An 18,703-nucleotide genomic window follows, 5' to 3' on the forward strand; every position below is an offset into this window, starting at 1 on the left:
AGTTTAATCCTTTAAAGTTACCGAGACTTGAATTTAGAACCTGAAAGCTCATTCCTTCCTTCCTTTTGGTTCAGATTTCAGATAGTGTGAGACGTTCAAGTTTAAATAAAAAAGGTGTATATGTTTAACACTTACTGTATAAAAAATGTAATTGATTTGGAATATGATATGTATCATATGTGAACTTATCTCTATCCATTTCGGCAACACATTGACATTTAATGCCTTTTTTTACTAAAAAAAACATAATTCATGAAGGTCAAAACATTCCCATCCGCTCATGGCAAAACGGGGCAAACAAATCACGGGTGAATTTATTATATGATGAATCCATCTTCAATTACTGAGTTTTTCAATACAATGGTAACCCCAGAACGGATGTAAAACCCTTCCGAAGATCTATCAGCCTCTTGTATACCCTGTAATTAATTAAAAAAAAACAGATTTAGTACTTGTTTCATCATATAAAAATCATTGCCACACTTGTGGTGTCTATATAATTTATTTTTTTTTTTTTTTTTTGCTAACACTTTGAATTTTCTTTTATAAGTATTACTGAATTTTTATGACATCCCAGTAAAAGGAAAATAATTGCCTCACTTATTATTGTTGGGGCTGTAAGGTACAATATAAGTGAGGCTTAGTTGTTATACAGTGATTTACTGATTAATTGAGAAAAAAATTTAGGAGTCTCATAACTCTAAATAAAGTTGGGTATCAATAGATAGGTGTAGGAGTCACAATTAATCGAATTAACTCCAAAACAATTTGAAACTCGATTCGATAATAAGATCATTGAATTTGAGCTAAAAAATGAACCTGTTAAATAAATGAGTCAAATTTGACCTGCATATAATTTGACTCGTTTGAATCATGAATAAGTTATATATATATATAATTGATTGAGTTTTCTATTATTTTATATATTTTGAGATAGTTATTTTTATAGACTTTGGTTGTAATTATATTTTTTGTCTTTTTAAAAAATTTATACCTTCATTTTATCTAAAATCTATTAATATATTTAAAATTTGAAATGCTTAGAATTTAAAAATTTTGACTTTTGATTCATGTGATTTGAGCTAATGAGTTGAATTGATCTTCGTGAACTTGAATCGAGTTGAACAAGAGCCTAAAAAAAATTCATTTCAAATTAGAGCTCAACTAAATATTAACGAATCGAGTAGAATCGAGCTCCGCTCAACCGACTCATTTTCAGCCCAAGGTAGGTGTATCACATAGTTCTTTTTGTAATGCTATAGAATAGTTTTAAAAACATACCTCTGAGTTTGCTATTACAACATTCTTTCCGATTCTAGCGTTTTTGTCAATAATACAGTCCCTGCAGAAATGTGAGAAGTGAGCAAAGTGAGATAAAGTAGTGATTAGGAGAGTGAGAATTGCAATTCATACTTGATTTTTGTATTTTCTCCTATTCCAATTGGAACTCTTCCTTCAGCTAAGAGTGCTGCCACTTCTGCATCGGTTTCATAATAATCAGCACCAAGCATCACTGTATCCTGCATATAAGTGTAATGCGCTAGAAGTTATAGAACTAGATGAGGGCACACGTAAGAAACGTACCAAATTTATGTTCCACCAAGAATATTATTATATTTCCACTGAAGAAAAACTATTAAATGTTTAAACTACAAATTTGAGATTTGCTACAGTGCACAACAAATCAGGTATGTATGGCATTATAATGGCAATGTTGACAACAATATGCATTATCATCTTCTATAATTATTTGATAGTGTTTATTATCTTTTTACTCCATAAATTTTTTAAAACTTATGTTTTTTAGCTCCTGAACTTTTTTTGACTGGTTTTAGTCCCTTTATTTTTTTTGTCCTTTTGATCCTTATTAAGTAAAAGCAATGACAAAAAAAGTTAAGGAATTAAAAAAAAGATTGAAAAAAATGTTAAGAGATATTGATCAGTCAAAAAAAAGTTAATTACTAAAAACAGAAGTCCTAAAAAGTTTAGGAACTAAAAATAATAGTAATCTCCATCAAATATACATGGTTGTATGGTGGAATTGGTTCACCAAACCTTTAAGTGAATATTTGAGTTTATTCTGGATCTGATTCCAACAACACTGTGCTCTATGAAGGAATTATTCAAGAAGCTTCCATGTGATATAATTGAATCAACAATCTGCAGACAAAAAAAAGAGACAAATAACAATGTTGTAGTTTGAGATTTGAAAGTAGAAAAGAGCTGGTTGTCTAGTGTGGGATGGGGATACAGCAGGAAAGACAATTAAATTGTAGAACATCAACCTCTGAATTCCTCAACATTATTAGGTACTGCGTTCAGCATATGATGATAATATAGGCATGTAATAGTATAATACTAAATAAATGGTTATGGTTGTACACCTAACAAATTAAGTTCATCCTTCCCCAAGTAATAAGGCTTTGGTACTTCTAGTGTGAATTACTTAACAAAGTTTTTCACAGGAGCAAGTTTGAAGGACTGACCTTGCTATTGTCAATCTTTGATGGTGGTAAGTTTCTCCGTGATGTATACATTGGTTTGGCTGCATCATAAAAGCTAAACCTGGGTGGCTGAAAAAATTACAGAAGTCAGCTTTTTCTTTAGAAAAATAAGATTTTCTCTCTCAATCATTGAACAAGGAAAGTAGTTCTTTGAAACTAAATGAAAAGAATGAAATGAAACAAGTTTGTAGTTCAGTAAGTTTTTGAACTTTTAAGTTCAATTCATTTCTTATGTTTACCTCTAGCACAACCTTCCACTAATTACTAATGAACTCAACACATTCAAATCATCGAAGCTCAACAAGGTGATTTGACACTCACATGCTCAGTGAGGGCAAGATTTGCCTCAAAGAATGATCTGATAGTACCTATGTCTTCCCAGTAATCATTGAATAGATAAGCCTGCATACAAATTGTCACACCGTGGGTAAATCATATGCAAAAAGATTCCTTTGTAATGATCTTTTCCAGTCATACCTTCATGTAAAATTCTCTGGCTGAGGCAGGAATAACCTCTGATCCAAAGTCATTAGCCGTTGGAAAGCGCCATCTAAATTAAATTAATTTGTAGCACTTAACAAACAAGCTTTGCAATATCAATGTAATCTCAGTGCATATTTCTGTATTTATATAAAATATATTAATGGATGAAGTGAACCAAAGGAAAAAGCCTAAGATTTTGCTATATAATAATCAGTACCTCAATAGATTAAGAAGTATCTCCTTCTTGAAGACGTACACTCCCATGGAAGCAATGTATGGTTTCTTTTGAGCCTCGTCCTTTGAAAGGCCCAAAACGGTTGTATCTACTTGCTAAATATAAAGCAGTATTAGCAGTGAATATAATTCTGGAAACTTTTTTAGCAGTATAATAAACATGATGCTTACCATTGCTTTCAGCTCTTCTCCTTTGGGTTTTTCACTAAACGAAAGGACCCTTCCTTTATTGTCTATCTTCATTAGACCAAAATCAGAGGCACGGCTATCATGATTGCACAATAGAGTTTTAAAAAGTAATATATGACAAATAATTAAATATTATTAAAACTCTAATTCAGTCGTGGGCTTTATCGTAACAAAGCTTTATAAAAAGTGCTAGTTTCTAAATTCTAATTCAGATTTAGCTTGCATATATTGATTGATTTGAATGTCTCATTCATTATATTAGAAAACACAAAAGACCTCTCAAGTGCACAACAGGGTATGTTTGTATACTAGTCAGGTACAAGAAAGATAAAATAAGCCATGGTGATTTCAAGCTGTACATGTTGATGATGATGCATATCGAAGCATATGGGTATTTACATCATTTTTTGTGTTGTTGAAATAATTAAGAAGTTACAATGCGTGGCAAGCAACCTACCTGTCATCCATTGGAAGACAAGAAAGAGTGATATCTGCACCACTCTCCCGATGATTCTGGATATGAAAAGGAGTCAAAACATCTGAGAGTCAACAATTTGAATGCATCAACTGAATTGAAAGGGGGGAGAATTGTTTGATTGGATGGCACAGTGCCTTACTTGAACAAAGTCCATATAGTCCATTCGGTAGAGGTGATCCCCGGAAAGAATCAAGACATCCTCAATATCCTTACTTCTTGGATCCTACAACATAGAAGCATATTCTACATTATCGCATTTAACACCCAACTAGCATTTAGATTCTTCTTGGCCTTTTTTATGATGAGGAAAGAAATAGCAAAAGGAAAATAAAGCATAACAATAGTCTATAAGTTAAACCATGTTATTAAAAATGGAAGTTTCAATATTCAGTGTAAATTGGCTAACAAATCAGCGTATTATGAAAACTTCTGCACGAACATAATGTCCCGAGAAAATCATTTGGTGTAATTTTGTATGTTTGTATATTTCTCAATATTTTCAACCCTTTTAGCAGAGTTGTGGAAACTCATTATTTGACTACTATCAAATTAGAAAACTAGCCATCCGCATTGTAACCTCTTCCCCTAGAAAAAGAAATACATTTAAATGTTCCTTGATTGATTTGTATGTGTCACATGTCAGCACTTTAATTAAATTGTGAACCAAAACGACTCTGGAGTGGGGTCGGGGCAAATCCAAGATTTAACCAAGCAAAGCCTGGGAAGTTTGAGTAATCAAATGAATTTGAACTTTGGTAATCTGAAAAAGAAAACTTAATAATTTGTCATAGGCTCAATAGATGACAGGAAAGTGTTTTTCCTCATCGCTGACCTATCTCCAATCTCCACTTCCCAGAAGTAAAATAACATAACCTAGATCATAAAAGAGAGATCCTATATATACATTTTCTAGTAACTTCAATCACTGTAACTTAATACCTCAAAGAGCCAGTGGAACTGCCTCACAGCATCAGCAGTACCTTGAAACCACTTTTTACCTGCCTCCCCTGGAGTTTGGGTTGCTGCAAGAACCTGAAATAGAACATGCACTCTTTTATAACCTAGAGGAGTATAGTTCTTTGTTTACTACATACTAGTCTATGTTCTGAAGATTTTTTTTTGGTCGGCTTATTTGATGAAGATTATTAAGAACTTCACTCATAATTGTTTATAAGCCATACACAAATAAGCTGACTTAAAATGCAAACAAGTAAAAAGATGGGACATGATGGGAGATACCTCTACATAGCCATCTCCAAAGGTGACTCCATTACCAGAGTTGTAAGCGCGTGCAATGTGCCTGTTGAGTGAGGCAGAGTTAAACTGGGTGAGGATATACACCTTGTTGATACCACTGTTGATGCAGTTACTCATTGGCACATCAATGAGCCTGTAAGCTCCTCCAATAGGAACCTACCATAGGAAAGCCCATATGGCTAAATTCATATATGTAACAGGATATAACTTTATGTAGTTGAAGTGCACTATATATAGCATGGATCATGATATGGTTTCCCACTAGACACATTTTTCATTTCCTTATTGCCCAAGGTATTAAAAAGTAAATTTTAGAGGGTAACCAAGTTATAGGCACCATTATGTTTATAATTGAAAGAATAATCAAGAGAATGGTAAAATAAAAGGAAAAGAAACTTACAGCAGGTTTGGCTCGTCGCTTAGTAAGAGGGAAGAGACGGGTTCCAGCTCCTCCACCTAGTATAACTGCCAACACTGTCCTTGGGTTCCTTCTTTCCATATCTAGGTCTCTCAACTGCACTACCCCATATTCCCATTCATCAGGTGGAAAACGTTGCATACACTAACTCTCACAAATTATGCATAAACCCACATGGCTGCATTAATATTTTTTTTGCACAACCTTTATTTTTTTTTTTTGTCAAGTTCATATGGAATCACATGAACACTTGTTACAAAATTTGTACATAGTTTAAATATCACTACACTTTTTTTTGAGAGGATCACTACACTTCTATGCATCGCAATCAAGAGTTATGCGGGAGTACTACGATTAAATTTATAAAGGTTATTGGTTTCATTTCCATATAAATCAAAGGGGCAAAAAAATGAGCCCCGTTACATATGCTAAGGTTGGTGATGTGGTGGACCAAGTAGACCACCATACCATTAAAGTATGTATGGGTCACGATATATTGAACAACTTTCAATTTAACAAATACTTTGTTTCTGACAACCATACATTATGAACGCATGGTCAAAACAAGCAAAAAAAAAAAAACATGGGCATGGGGCAGAGACCTGCTATCTATTTAACAAGAAATCCTTGGCAAGAAAATTTATTGTGACATTCAACCTATTGCACTAAAATTCTTCTATCTCTCCTACCTTTATTGACATGCTTCAACTTTGATGTTTTCTTTCTTGACTGAGTGTTCGTTTGTACAAGGATGGCTAAGAAATTATTAGATACTGGGAAGACTATCATGTATTGGTAGTCTCAATTAGTCAAAAAAATATAATAAAACTCAATTATGTGTTATATAAAGATTAGTTTAAATAATAATAATTTAGCCACGAAGAAGAGAAGAAGCAAAGGTAAACCTTAGATTCAGTGGACACATCAGCGGTGAGAGACATGCATATATGTTGTTGTTGGCGCTTAAAATCCTTAGTGCTGCCACCACCATTTTTTAACAAAAGCTTACGTCCCATGACTTCCCCATTACAGAACTTCACAAGCTTCCAATTCCTATTACAAGTCACTCCATGTAACTGGACGGTTGACGAGAGAGTTATCTGGCCGCCGGCAGAGGCTGCCATTTTTCCAGGGAGAAAATCGGAATTTATGTACTTGTGTGTGTTTTAATGTCCTACACAAGAAGCAGAAGCAACGACCTATGTGTAGTGTATGTACTATGTACAGATTTGCTTACATGCATATCCGGGTATTTTGGAGGAGTGAGCCACGTTATCCAAATTCAACTGTATCCACCAATTCGGTTTGTGTTTGTTATTATTTATTATTATTACAAAATAAGTACACGTGTCAAATGACATTTTAGTCCTTGGAATTTGTTTGGCATGCCCAATTAACTAATGTTCCATGGGTTTAGCCCTGGGATGTAGATATATACCTGTTAACTGTGGAATGATTCCTTGTGCTCTAGTTCTGTCCACACAAGTTTCCAACTTCAAATTTGGTTTTCAGTGCCAAAAATTGCTTTCCATCTGCCTCTTGTAGTTCATGCAAAATTAAGGATCTGATCATAGAAATTATTACCCCAATGATTTGATTTTGTTTTCCCTTTTTGGTTTTTTAAAGTATTGAGGAATTCACATGTTAAAGCAATCAAATTGGAAAGATTGGCTTGTGAACCCTACCTTTTATGCCAACCCGTGACTGCATATTTAGTGAATTGGATACTTTATAGAAGCGCCAACTGATCATTATATCTCATAATACCGGCCACGGGTGCTTCATCATTCGATTCAGTTTATCACTAATCATTTCAAAGCATGACACAGGAGTCTTGTTTCATCGAAAAAAAATATTAATTTTTGAGGGAACATAGTCATAATTGATTGCAAAATGAATCAAGTCCCACAGAAAAAAGTTTTGCTAGTATTTGTGTGGAAAGTAACGATTGCATTACTTTTTTAAAATAAAAAAACTGATGTTATATACAATTATCTTCATGACTTTATTCATTATTGATAATGGTACATAAAAAAAAATCTTTATTCATTATTTTTTACACATACATCTTAAAAATACATCACAAAATTTTTTATTGTCTCATTTTATTGTTCAAAGAACATTTTACATGCTTTTAATGTGAGTTGTCAAAGTGGTTAAGGATCTAGAGTTAATTTTCATCTTTTAGATTGTTTTATTTTTCTTTAAAAGCATTTTCTTGGGAACTTAAAAAAATCCTAAATTAATTGATTCCTAAATAAATAAGAATAGTAATTGTCATGACGACGAACATTGACCCAAACAATGTTGGATCCCTGGAATCTAGAGCCCGAAAAACCCATACCCAGTAGTAGTCCAGGATCCATTGTTTTAACTTGTTGAGAATTAGACCAATCTAATTCTCAACATCAGACATCTGGCCGTTGTTATTCTCACATTCCTTTTCACTATTCTCACTCCTTAACTATTTTTTTTTTGGTTTTTTAATATAAAAATATGGCTCTGATTCTACAGAACAATCCAAAGCTAGTTTCATGCTAGCAGTCTTTATCTACTATTATTTTGTAAACAATCTAGCATCAATAATATAAATTAACGCCAAGAAGTAATTTTTGTTGAACTAAATCATTTATATATATAAACTCGCTCGCTCGCTCCTTCCCTTTTCTTTCTCTTACCATATCTTCCAACTCCAAGGTAACCAACCTCTTTTCCCTCGCCACTGCTTCATCTTCATTTCCCTTCCTCGCTACACTCGTTGTACTCCACATTGTCTCACTTTAACCTCCAACAAGCCAGCACATTAACACTAACACAACACATAAATCTTATCAACACACATTCTTTATTATTCTTCCCTTCTCTTCTCACCTTCAAATTCACCTCTTCTTGTTTTACACACGCACCCAAGCCAAGCCTATAGCATCATGAATATGATGTCCTTAGTGAAGTACACACCATTGCCTCTGACATCCCTGCTTCCTCTAGTCATGTTCCAAGGCCTCAACTCTGCACGTTACCTTCTATCCACAATGTTCAACAAACCACCCTCTCTTCCCTCCAACCTCCTTACATTTCATCCACTGAAAACTTTGCATTGTCACCAAAACTCAGAAGAAGGAGGGTTCCAGAGTGCCGGGCCTATGAAGCAGATAGGTCACAGCCACTTGAGCTTAACATTGATGAACAAGCAGGGATAGAAGCGACTCAGAGGATCAAAATTGGTTTGTATTTTGCTACCTGGTGGGCTTTGAATGTGGCCTTCAACATATACAACAAGAAGGTTCTCAATGCCTTTCCTTACCCATGGCTTACTTCCACTTTGTCCCTTGCTGCTGGCTCTCTCATCATGTTAATCTCATGGGCCAACAAGGTTGCTGAGCTCCCAAAACTTGATTTCGAGTTCTGGAAGGCCCTCTTTCCTGTAAGCAAAATTTCATTTTTCATTTTCATTGCTTTCCACAACTAATCATTATATTATGTCTAGATAAACTTTTATAAGAAGGCTATAGAATTAACTTTGTACATATAATTTTTATAGAAGCTCTTTCTTCAAACTTCTTCAAAAGTTGAGGTGCATAATTTGATTTTAACTTGTGAAAATAACTCGATTCAATTTATCTTGTTCTCTTGTGGGAAAAAATTGTCTAAACAGGACCATAGTCTTGGATTTGCATTACATTAGGCAAAATAGTAAAGAGATTAGGGGGTAAAAGAAATCATAATCGTCAAGCATTAATGTCAATTAGTACTCAATGGGGAATTTGAAACTTTGGGAGTGCAGGTCGCGGTGTTACATACAATTGGGCATGTTGCAGCTACGGTGAGTATGTCCAAAGTTGCAGTTTCATTTACCCACATCATCAAGAGTGCAGAACCTGCATTTAGTGTCCTGGTATCAAGGTTCTTGCTAGGGGAAGCATTCCCTGTGCAAGTTTACCTTTCACTGGTGCCAATTATAGGAGGTTGTGCGCTTGCTGCTGTGACGGAGCTCAATTTCAATATGATCGGTAAACCTATTTAATGATTTAAGTGATTGCATGGTTGAAATTTAGATGCTGACAAATAGTGACTATGTTTTATTCTAGTGGATAGGATTGATAGGATGTTGAAATTGTAATTAGTTTAGTTCATCAAATCCTTGTGAGAGTTCGATGCTTTAAGAAACCTCTTCACATGTTTCAGGGTTTGTGGGGGCTATGATTTCCAATTTGGCCTTTGTCCTTCGGAATATATTCTCAAAGAAGGGAATGAAAGGGATGTCTGTTAGTGGAATGAATTACTATGCTTGTCTTCCTATATTGTCTCTATTGATTCTCACGCCTTTTGCCATTGCTGTGGAGGGCCCAAAGATGTGGGCTGCAGGCTGGCAAACAGCCTTGTCTGAAATTGGTCCCAATTTTGTTTGGTAAGTATAGTAATCTACAAATTTCAGCATGTATGTATGTATGCATAGTTGGATTTATGTAGAACATAAATAAATATTTAAGAAAACACACACTAGGCGCACACTAGTCTCAGAACTGGCAATTGGAAACCGCTTTCTAGAATGAGAAACATTCTTTAATAAGAAATAAGCCATTCATTCTACAATGTCATTAATGTGTGATGAGCAAGGTGATTTACTTCTAACAAGTCAAATAATTGACTATGTCCTAAAGAATTGCTAATGGATCCGTCGTACATTTTATTATATTGATATTAGCAAATTTGGTTCACAGCCCTTGAATGTCTTTCTTTTGCCTTAAATTTATGATTGCTTTGTAATGTTCTATGGACCCAAATTGTTCTCCTGTTTTGATTGCCTGCCAAGTTAAAACCAATCACTTTTCTTCATCAAATGTTTAAAATTAATTAACTACTGGTTTTTAATTTTTACAGGTGGGTAGCTGCCCAGAGTGTCTTCTACCACTTGTACAATCAAGTCTCTTACATGTCTCTTGATCAGATTTCTCCCTTAACATTCAGCATAGGGAACACAATGAAGAGAATTCGGTAATTGTCTCTTCTATCCTTATCTTCTACACACCAATTCAGCCCATCAATGCTCTTGGAGCCGCCATTGCAATTCTTGGTAGCTTCCTCTGTTCACAGGTACAATGTCGTTTCTTCTATTTTTGTTTACTTATACTGTATATTATCTGTCTGTTTGAAACAAATTGAAGTGATTGAGAAATTTTCATATCTCTCAACAAGGGAAAATGGCAATCACGATTCTTTAACCTATTATAAGTGAAAGTTATAGCATTTAATCTATTCTTGCAAAGTCAATAATAGGGTGAGCAGGAGACCTTATTTGTCCTTCATCCGAAGAAAACTTATATGTTCTCGTGTTTTTTATTATTAACTTTATGAGGAAAATTTGAATTTCATGAGTGAGTGAACACAAACTTCTACTACTATTGCTGCTTTGCAAGTGGGTATTTCCATTATTCAATGTCTAACATGTGATTGGATGAATGACCAGAATCACCAGATTATTATTGTTTATGTTTATGAGAAATGCTACCAATACACACTCTTTTTGAACACTTTCTCTCTTATTGTTTGAATTTTTTTGAAAATGACAAAATTTATTGGGTTCCATATCATATTTAATTATTTTCAATATTAATTTTCTTTCAATAAATTTTAACTTATTAATAATAGTGTATTGAAGGAGTGTCGTAAATAGTGTGTTCGTAGCTCTTCTCATATGTTTATTTATACTATGCTCCTCATAAATAAAACTGTCTACTTCTCAATTAGGATAACATTATAGATTTCTGTTGATTTTTTGAGCAGGCTAAACAGTCAGGTGTAGTTTAGAATCTGTTATCTAACACCAAGTAACTCATGACTGGAGCTCCAGCTGGTGTCACTGATGAGTGATCACAATTGATGTTACTGAGAAAGTACATGCATAATGTGGTCAGCAAGACTAGAAGCTGCTTCCTTTGAGGCCAAAGTCATAGCATTTCTAATCACCATTTGATCTGGTTTTCAGTGTAGAATAGATGAGCTTTTTGTTTCTTTCCTATAATCCGAGGTTGCGAAGAATATATTGCAGTAAATAAGAATGCTACGACATAACTGTCAAATGCTGAGGTTAAGGCTGGGCCTGGGAGTATATGAAAGGTTTCTCGACTAATTTCACAATCTCGTAGAGTAGAAACTCGCATTCATGAAATACTATCAAACACCAATAATGCTTTAGATATATGTCGAATTGTTGATTGAATGAGGCCAAGATGAAATTAGAAAAATACCATAGTGCTCCTAATTTAGCATTTTTTGGTCACTAGAAACATCTCTAAATTTGGATTGAAATGGAATTTAATATTTCAATTTAACAGAATTTAATACTTTTACTGTAATTCAAATTTCAATAGAGGTTAGTACTTAAGTGGAAGAAAAATAAAAAGAAGTTAAAGAAGTTTAAAATTATAAAATTAAAATGTAACTTATTTTTAAAAAAAATCTTATTCCTGATTTATTCCCAAAAAATTCATTTAAAAATAAAACAATTTTCTTCAAAACGTTACAAAAATAAAAGGGTTAATTTTTCAATTTAAAATTTATATTTGTTGTTCCCAATTTTTTTTGTATTGGTTTTAGTTTTTAAAATTTTTTTATCCTTATTTTTAGTCTCCGTGGTGATGAAAATAAAAATTAAGGAATAAAAAAAATTAAGAAACGATGATCAATTAGTAAAAACTCTTTGATAATATTTTATTTATTAATTAATATTTTTTTTAATTAAGAAACGTCGAATTCCATATTAATTAAGATTTTTTTTCGTCATGAATAGGAGGGCTACCAAAAAAAGAAAAAAAAAAAACCTGTATCATTTCAATGCGTTCGGTTATTCTGGAAAGGTTATAAAGGGAATAAGTGAAAATCCCCGGGCCCTATCATTAACTTTTGTAAAGGTAATAAAAAAAATCATAATGGCAACGTCCCTTCATTAATTTTCTTGATATGCAGGATTAGCTCCATAAACTAATCATATTATCCAATAATATTATAATAGATAGTAATAATACTTGTGGTATTCAACTAGCTATTAGTATTATTGATATTACTTTAATTCAGTTTTAAATTATAATATAGACGACTAATGTTATTTTAATTTGGATCAGAAGGATTTAGTTCGGCAGAATATGAGTTATTCTAAAAAAATTGTATCTATATTCAATTTTTATGATTTTTTTTAAAAAAACAATATGAATAGAAGTGTGTTCCCATATAGTTAAAAATCTAAACATGAAAAGATAAATTTTACTAAAAATGGTCGTTAATTTTTTTATATTCAGAATAGTTATTGATAAATTCATTAGATATTTGATACTTATATCATAATAAGCAAAAAAACGTATTATATTAACAATAAGCAATTAACACGAGTTCACCCTAAAAAATTAAAAAAATATTAAAATTACTTTATGAATTATCATTAATGTAAGTATAACCACTTAAAAACTAAACTAAAATTACTTTATAAATTTTTTTAGAAATAATGGTTTAAAAAAATTATTTTAGTGGTGGGTGGGAGTTGTTGGTTTGGCCCCTTTCTCCATCCATTTTGGCTTAGCAAGTTGTCTGGGCCATATCACACTCTGTTAGCATATGGAGAAGAACACTCCATTGTTGACATTGAGAAGAGAAGAGAAGCAGGAGAATGCAATGGGGGCTTTGTACATGTCAGTTATGGAGATACTCTTGTTCCTCTTCATATTCATATGCTCTCTCACACCAATCTCACAGTCACAGGGATTACATCAATCTCCCCCTTTTCTCTTTGGCACTTCTTCTTCTTCGTACCAGGTTTAATTTCCCATCATCTTCATGCCCATGCTTATCTCTGTTTCTTTTGTGTTCACCAATCACTATTCCCTCATTTCGGAGCAGCTGTAAGAACTTAACTGAAGTCTTAATTTGTGTTCCAATCATAGTATGAAGGAGCTTATTTGAGTGATGGCAAAGGGATAAGCAACTGGGATGTCTTCACTCACAAACCAGGTGATCAGATCAACACCTCACAAACCAGTTTTTGTATTCTAATTGTGATTTTCTTTTAGTTTTACATTTTTTCTGTTCAAGCTCCAACTTTCCTAAGTCCATATATTGCAGGTAGTATATCTGACGAAAGCAACGGTGATGTTGCTGTTGATCAATACCACCGGTATCTGGTATACATAATAAAGTTCAGTTTTGTGGATCATATTTGTAAATCGTGTTTAGTTATGCATAAAAATTTATATGTACTGTGACATTTTTTGCACAAAAATTTTCAGATTAAAATGCTCCATACTTTAGAAAGAGATTTATAAAATTGCAAATTCCAACACATGACATATATCAAAATATATTGCATGATTAATATTTTCTTACCGGTTTAATTTTTTCACACACCAAAAGATAAAATGTGCATTGGATTCTATATTTATTTGAGCGCTAGAGCAAATTTCAATTGATGTTCTCAATTTCAATTTGTAATAAAAACAGGAGGATATTGATCTAATGGAAGCTATAAAAGTCAATAGCTACCGGTTTTCAATATCATGGGCAAGAATTCTACCAAGTAAGCTTCTAGAATTAACAAAATCTGACTGATATATCGGCTTAGAAGATACTCAGTACATGTACACTGTAGTCAATTTACAAGCAGAATTTCCAATGATTGTGAACAGAAGGAAGATTTGGAGAAGTAAACTTGGCGGGTATCAACTACTATAACAGACTTATAGAAGCATTGCTACTCAAAGGTTTGATTCCATCATTTCAATTTTCCTGTGCTACGACTTGCGAGACACAATTTCAATTTCTTTTACCTGCATTTGTTCTCAACTGTGCAACTCGCAGGGATCCAACCATTTGTAACATTATTCCACTTTGACATCCCTCAAGAACTTGAGGACAGATACGGAGGTTGGCTTAGTCCCCAATCACAGTAAGCAACTACTTCTCGGATTCATTTTGCTTAGATTTCAATACAATTGCCATAGTTCCTCATGTACTAGATAGCTAACATCCTGATTGGCATTTGTTTTTCTAGGAGATTTTGGCTTTGAATTGAAAAACGAGACAATGGTACTAAAACTATTTTGATATTTGTAGGGAAGATTTTCAATTATTTGCAGATATCTGTTTTAAATCCTTCGGTGACAGAGTAAAGTACTGGGTAACCTTCAATGAGCCAAATTATCTAGTCCCACTTGCGTACCGTTTAGGTATATTCCCACCATTGCGCTGCTCCAGCAAATTTGGGAATTGCAGTGAGGGAGATTCAGAGAAAGAGCCCTTTGTGGCAGCCCATAATATGATCCTATCACATGCAGCTGCAGTTGATCTTTATAGAAACAAATACCAGGTAATTTGATTAGAAGATTTCACTAACCCCTATAAAAAAATTCCAGCATTATTGATAGGGATTCAAATCTGTTGAATAACCATTTAAGCCTACGATGCTGGTTATACAAATCAAAGTGGAAAGTTGTATGGATCACTCATCCAAAACATTATAAACTTGCTTTATTATTTATGCCATATCCAGACTGAGCAGGGGGGGGAAATCGGCATTGTCCTACACTGTGACTCATTTGAGCCGTTGAGCAATTCCACAGCAGATAAATTGGCTACTGAAAGAGCACAATCATTCAGCATTAATTGGTAAGCTTTCATCGTTGATTAATTACAGAAATTAGAGATAGATAGATTGATTTCGTAGGTTATAGTTAGTAGTTAGTTAGTTGGACTCTTGTATGTAAAAGTAGGTGGATTCTCAATTGTGTTTTCTTCCTCATTTTATTAATAATAGAAGTTCTGATTTTCTCTCAAATTCTCAGAAATCCTCTCTTCTTGGGCTTTATCATGTTTCTCAAGTCAACATGGTATTAGAGCCTTGACATTTACTGATATAAAAAAAGAAAAGCCTTGACATTCAACATGACTTGAACATCTATTCCTTCTGAATTGAGGGAACTCGTTTTCTCTCACCTTCTATTTCATTTCTTCACTTTCTAAGTTTCTATCAAATTTTCCCGGATTTTCTCAGATGATATTTTCCAGAAATACAGATTTCTCTCTCATTTTTTCTTGCTCAGTTCCATTCCCCATCAAACTCAAAATCAGAAATATTATCATTGATAAAACAAGGAAAAAAAATTGAGAATCCATCTAGCTTTATATACGAGAGTCCAAGTGTCCAACTAACCACTAACCATCTATCTAATTACTTAACTAACTATAACCAACTAAATCAATCTCTATAAATAAATAAAAAAATAAAAAACTAAATCAATCTCTAATATCTGTAATATTGTTCACTAATCACAGCTAATTCAATTCCCATGCAAAGCTGGTATGACATTTGATTCTATCAGATAGAAACAAATATTCCACTGTAATAATGCAGGATCTTGGATCCAATCTTATTTGGTAAGTACCCAAAAGAGATGGAGATGATTCTAGGAACCACCTTACCTAAATTTTCCAGTAATGACAAAGCAAAACTGAGGCAAGGACTGGATTTCATTGGCATAAATCACTATGCAAGTTATTATGTACGAGACTGCATATCATCAGTGTGTGAATCTGGGCCAGGAGTTTCCACAACAGAGGGTTTATATCAACGAACTACAATCGGAGAGCTTGTAACTATTTCTACCTTTTCTAATGATCCTCACACTTTAATCTTTGCATAACCAAGCAGGTTCTAAAACTTATATTGTTATGTAGACTCCGTTTGATTGGCTCAGTGTTTACCCACTAGGCATGAAGAGTATTCTTATGTATCTAAAAGACAGATATAATAACACTCCAATGTTCATTACCGAAAATGGTACGCAGAGCACGTTCAAATCTTTTATCGAGTCTATGAGCGTTTCTGACTACCCAAACTTTTGCAGGATATGGCAATTTGTATGATCCAGATCTTACCGAGGAAGAATATCTTAATGATTTTAAGAGAATAGAGTTCATGTCTGGTCACTTAGATAATCTAATGGCTGCAATAAGGTACAAACTCTATAAATCACTAGAAATATTTCCTCCCATATAAGTATAACACTAGACAAATATTTTTAGACAAAAAGAACAGATAAATCATCCCATTCTTGTTATTTTTTAACCCTTGAGAATAGCTGAGGATTTCTGTGTTGGTCATGTGATCAGGGAAGGAGCAGATGTGAGAGGTTACTTTGCCTGGTCTTTGCTCGACAACTTTGAGTGGCTATATGGGTTTTCAGTGAGATTTGGACTTCACCACGTAGATTTTTCCACGCTGAAGAGAACTCCAAAATTATCAGCAATTTGGTACGAGCATTTCATTGAAAACTATAAACTAACTGATAGCATTGTGCCCGAACATGGCAGAGAAAAGGGAATCTGGAACAAGCCAACTACCCAACTCAGAACCTTAGTAAGTCCAGAGCCTAGAATGAATAACTTGGATTAATTTGCAATGAAATACCATATGCTTTCTCTTTTGAATCTTTATATTTGATCCACCACTTTTCGGACTTGAACAAGATTGTTAACGACAACTAAGTCCTTTCAATCGTTCTTAGCATTTTTTAGTGTATAAATTATACTAATTATGATTAAAATGTTATATAAATTATATTGTAAATTTATAATAAACAATATATATTATGATATAAAATTATTTTTAAATATTGATCATTTCTTTTAAAAAAATATTAAAATTCAATTTACCTGTCTCATGTTCAGTAACTTATATTAAAATGGAATATTCCCTGTGTATACGTTAGTTAATTTTAATCTTACGGTAGTAGTGTGTTACAGTTTACATATGATAACGATCTTTTTATGTTTTCTTATGTTTTTTATCAATCGTATTAGAGTAATATTTAAATTTTAAATAGTTTATATTGTAGAGATATTTTTTTTTAGAATTATTGAAAATAAGCATTGTACAGTAAATTGGCTTTTAAATTATTCTTAAATATTTTAAATTTTAAGCAAACAATTTATTTATAACATTTGAGAATAAAGAGGAATTACTGATTGAGTTGCAGAAAAAATTATTTTTTAATTATAATTTATTCACAATAGAAAGAATTGCAAGAATGGGACTAACAGAAAAAAAAAAATCGCAGGCATGATAGAGTGAAAATTCAAGAAATGGAAAAATGAAACAAAAATATTTTTTCAACATGTATGGGACCACTTAAATTAATAATAATAATAATAAAGAAGTAATTAGACAGGATTATATTATGAAAATATAAAAAGTTTAACATGATCATCAAATCACATTTTATTATCTTATTATGTATAATAAATTTATTAATTTTTAAAATAATTATTTTAAAATAATTTTAAAAAAAGAATATGTGATTAGATGTGACAGTCGACTCGATACATATGAAGTAAATCACTATTTTTGTCATTAAGAAAGTATAATACTAACACGAGTATCTGAAAATAAGAAAAATTCAAAATTCAAATAAGTATATGAATTTTTAGTTGATTTATTTATGTTTTTAAAAATTCAAAAGTATCAAAAGGAATTCTGAATTTATTTCCTTCTTCATTGAATTTTTATTAAATTACTCATTAAAATATTCTTAAATTTATGAAGTTGGGATTTAACAAACATAGTTATGCTTTAAAATATATTGATTCAATAATGGGTTCATCTAGATCTATTCATTAATTCAATTCAAATAAAATAAGTCTAAATAGTTATCAAAAATGAATGTGTAATTCATTAATAAATGTATCCTTAAAAAATAAAAATACAAAATTTAGTTCTCAAAAATATAAAAAGTACGATAAATATATCTGATTATTAACTTTTGTTTAATACCGTTAATAGAATAGTTTACGTAATACATATGGACGAATTTGTCATTGAAATGATAATCAATGTAGTCATATCTAATTGTTAACATATAAACATATTTGTAATATAATATTTTCTTGTATTATAAAATACTGACATTTTCGTCAAACAAAAAATGACTGACATTTACGTTCAAAAATGATATTTTACTAACGTTTTTGTCCAAAATGACCATGTTAGTGATAAATTCATCATTTGTATCAGATAGGTTATTTTATTAACGATAACAAACATTAACGATAATGAATGAAAGTTAACGATCAAATATATTTATTGTACTTTTCACATTT

General features: G+C 32.4%; 2 protein-coding genes and 1 pseudogene across 2 annotated transcripts; 2 read left to right on the forward strand and 1 right to left on the reverse strand.

Annotated features, from left to right (window-relative positions):
- Positions 1-32: 32 nt before the first annotated feature.
- LOC100810451 (glucose-1-phosphate adenylyltransferase large subunit 1, chloroplastic-like) lies at positions 33-7,138 on the reverse strand. Its single transcript, NM_001254462.3, has 15 exons — positions 6,469-7,138; positions 5,546-5,659; positions 5,128-5,301; positions 4,828-4,920; positions 4,028-4,111; positions 3,868-3,923; positions 3,393-3,486; positions 3,205-3,317; positions 2,982-3,054; positions 2,826-2,906; positions 2,487-2,573; positions 2,056-2,160; positions 1,414-1,520; positions 1,282-1,342; positions 33-419 (listed from the first exon to the last, which is right to left on the reverse strand). The coding sequence occupies exons 1-15, from the start codon at positions 6,685-6,687 to the stop codon at positions 318-320; spliced, it is 1,563 nt and encodes a 520-aa protein (NP_001241391.1). The 5' UTR covers positions 6,688-7,138; the 3' UTR covers positions 33-317.
- Positions 6,783-11,371, forward strand: LOC100786725 (glucose-6-phosphate/phosphate translocator 1, chloroplastic-like; annotated as a pseudogene).
- A 1,724-nt stretch (positions 11,372-13,095) lies between these two features.
- On the forward strand, positions 13,096-17,102 carry LOC100811526 (beta-glucosidase 46). Its single transcript, XM_003529575.4, has 12 exons — positions 13,096-13,369; positions 13,498-13,564; positions 13,676-13,734; positions 14,051-14,126; positions 14,236-14,310; positions 14,408-14,495; positions 14,663-14,915; positions 15,099-15,214; positions 15,960-16,197; positions 16,283-16,385; positions 16,453-16,561; positions 16,718-17,102. Exons 1-12 carry the CDS (start codon positions 13,172-13,174, stop codon positions 16,998-17,000), a joined length of 1,665 nt encoding a protein of 554 aa, XP_003529623.1. The 5' UTR covers positions 13,096-13,171; the 3' UTR covers positions 17,001-17,102.
- Positions 17,103-18,703: the final 1,601 nt, after the last annotated feature.

Source organism: Glycine max, chromosome 7, assembly GCF_000004515.6.
Source record: "Glycine max cultivar Williams 82 chromosome 7, Glycine_max_v4.0, whole genome shotgun sequence".
In the NCBI taxonomy this organism is placed as follows: Eukaryota; Viridiplantae; Streptophyta; class Magnoliopsida; order Fabales; family Fabaceae; genus Glycine; species Glycine max.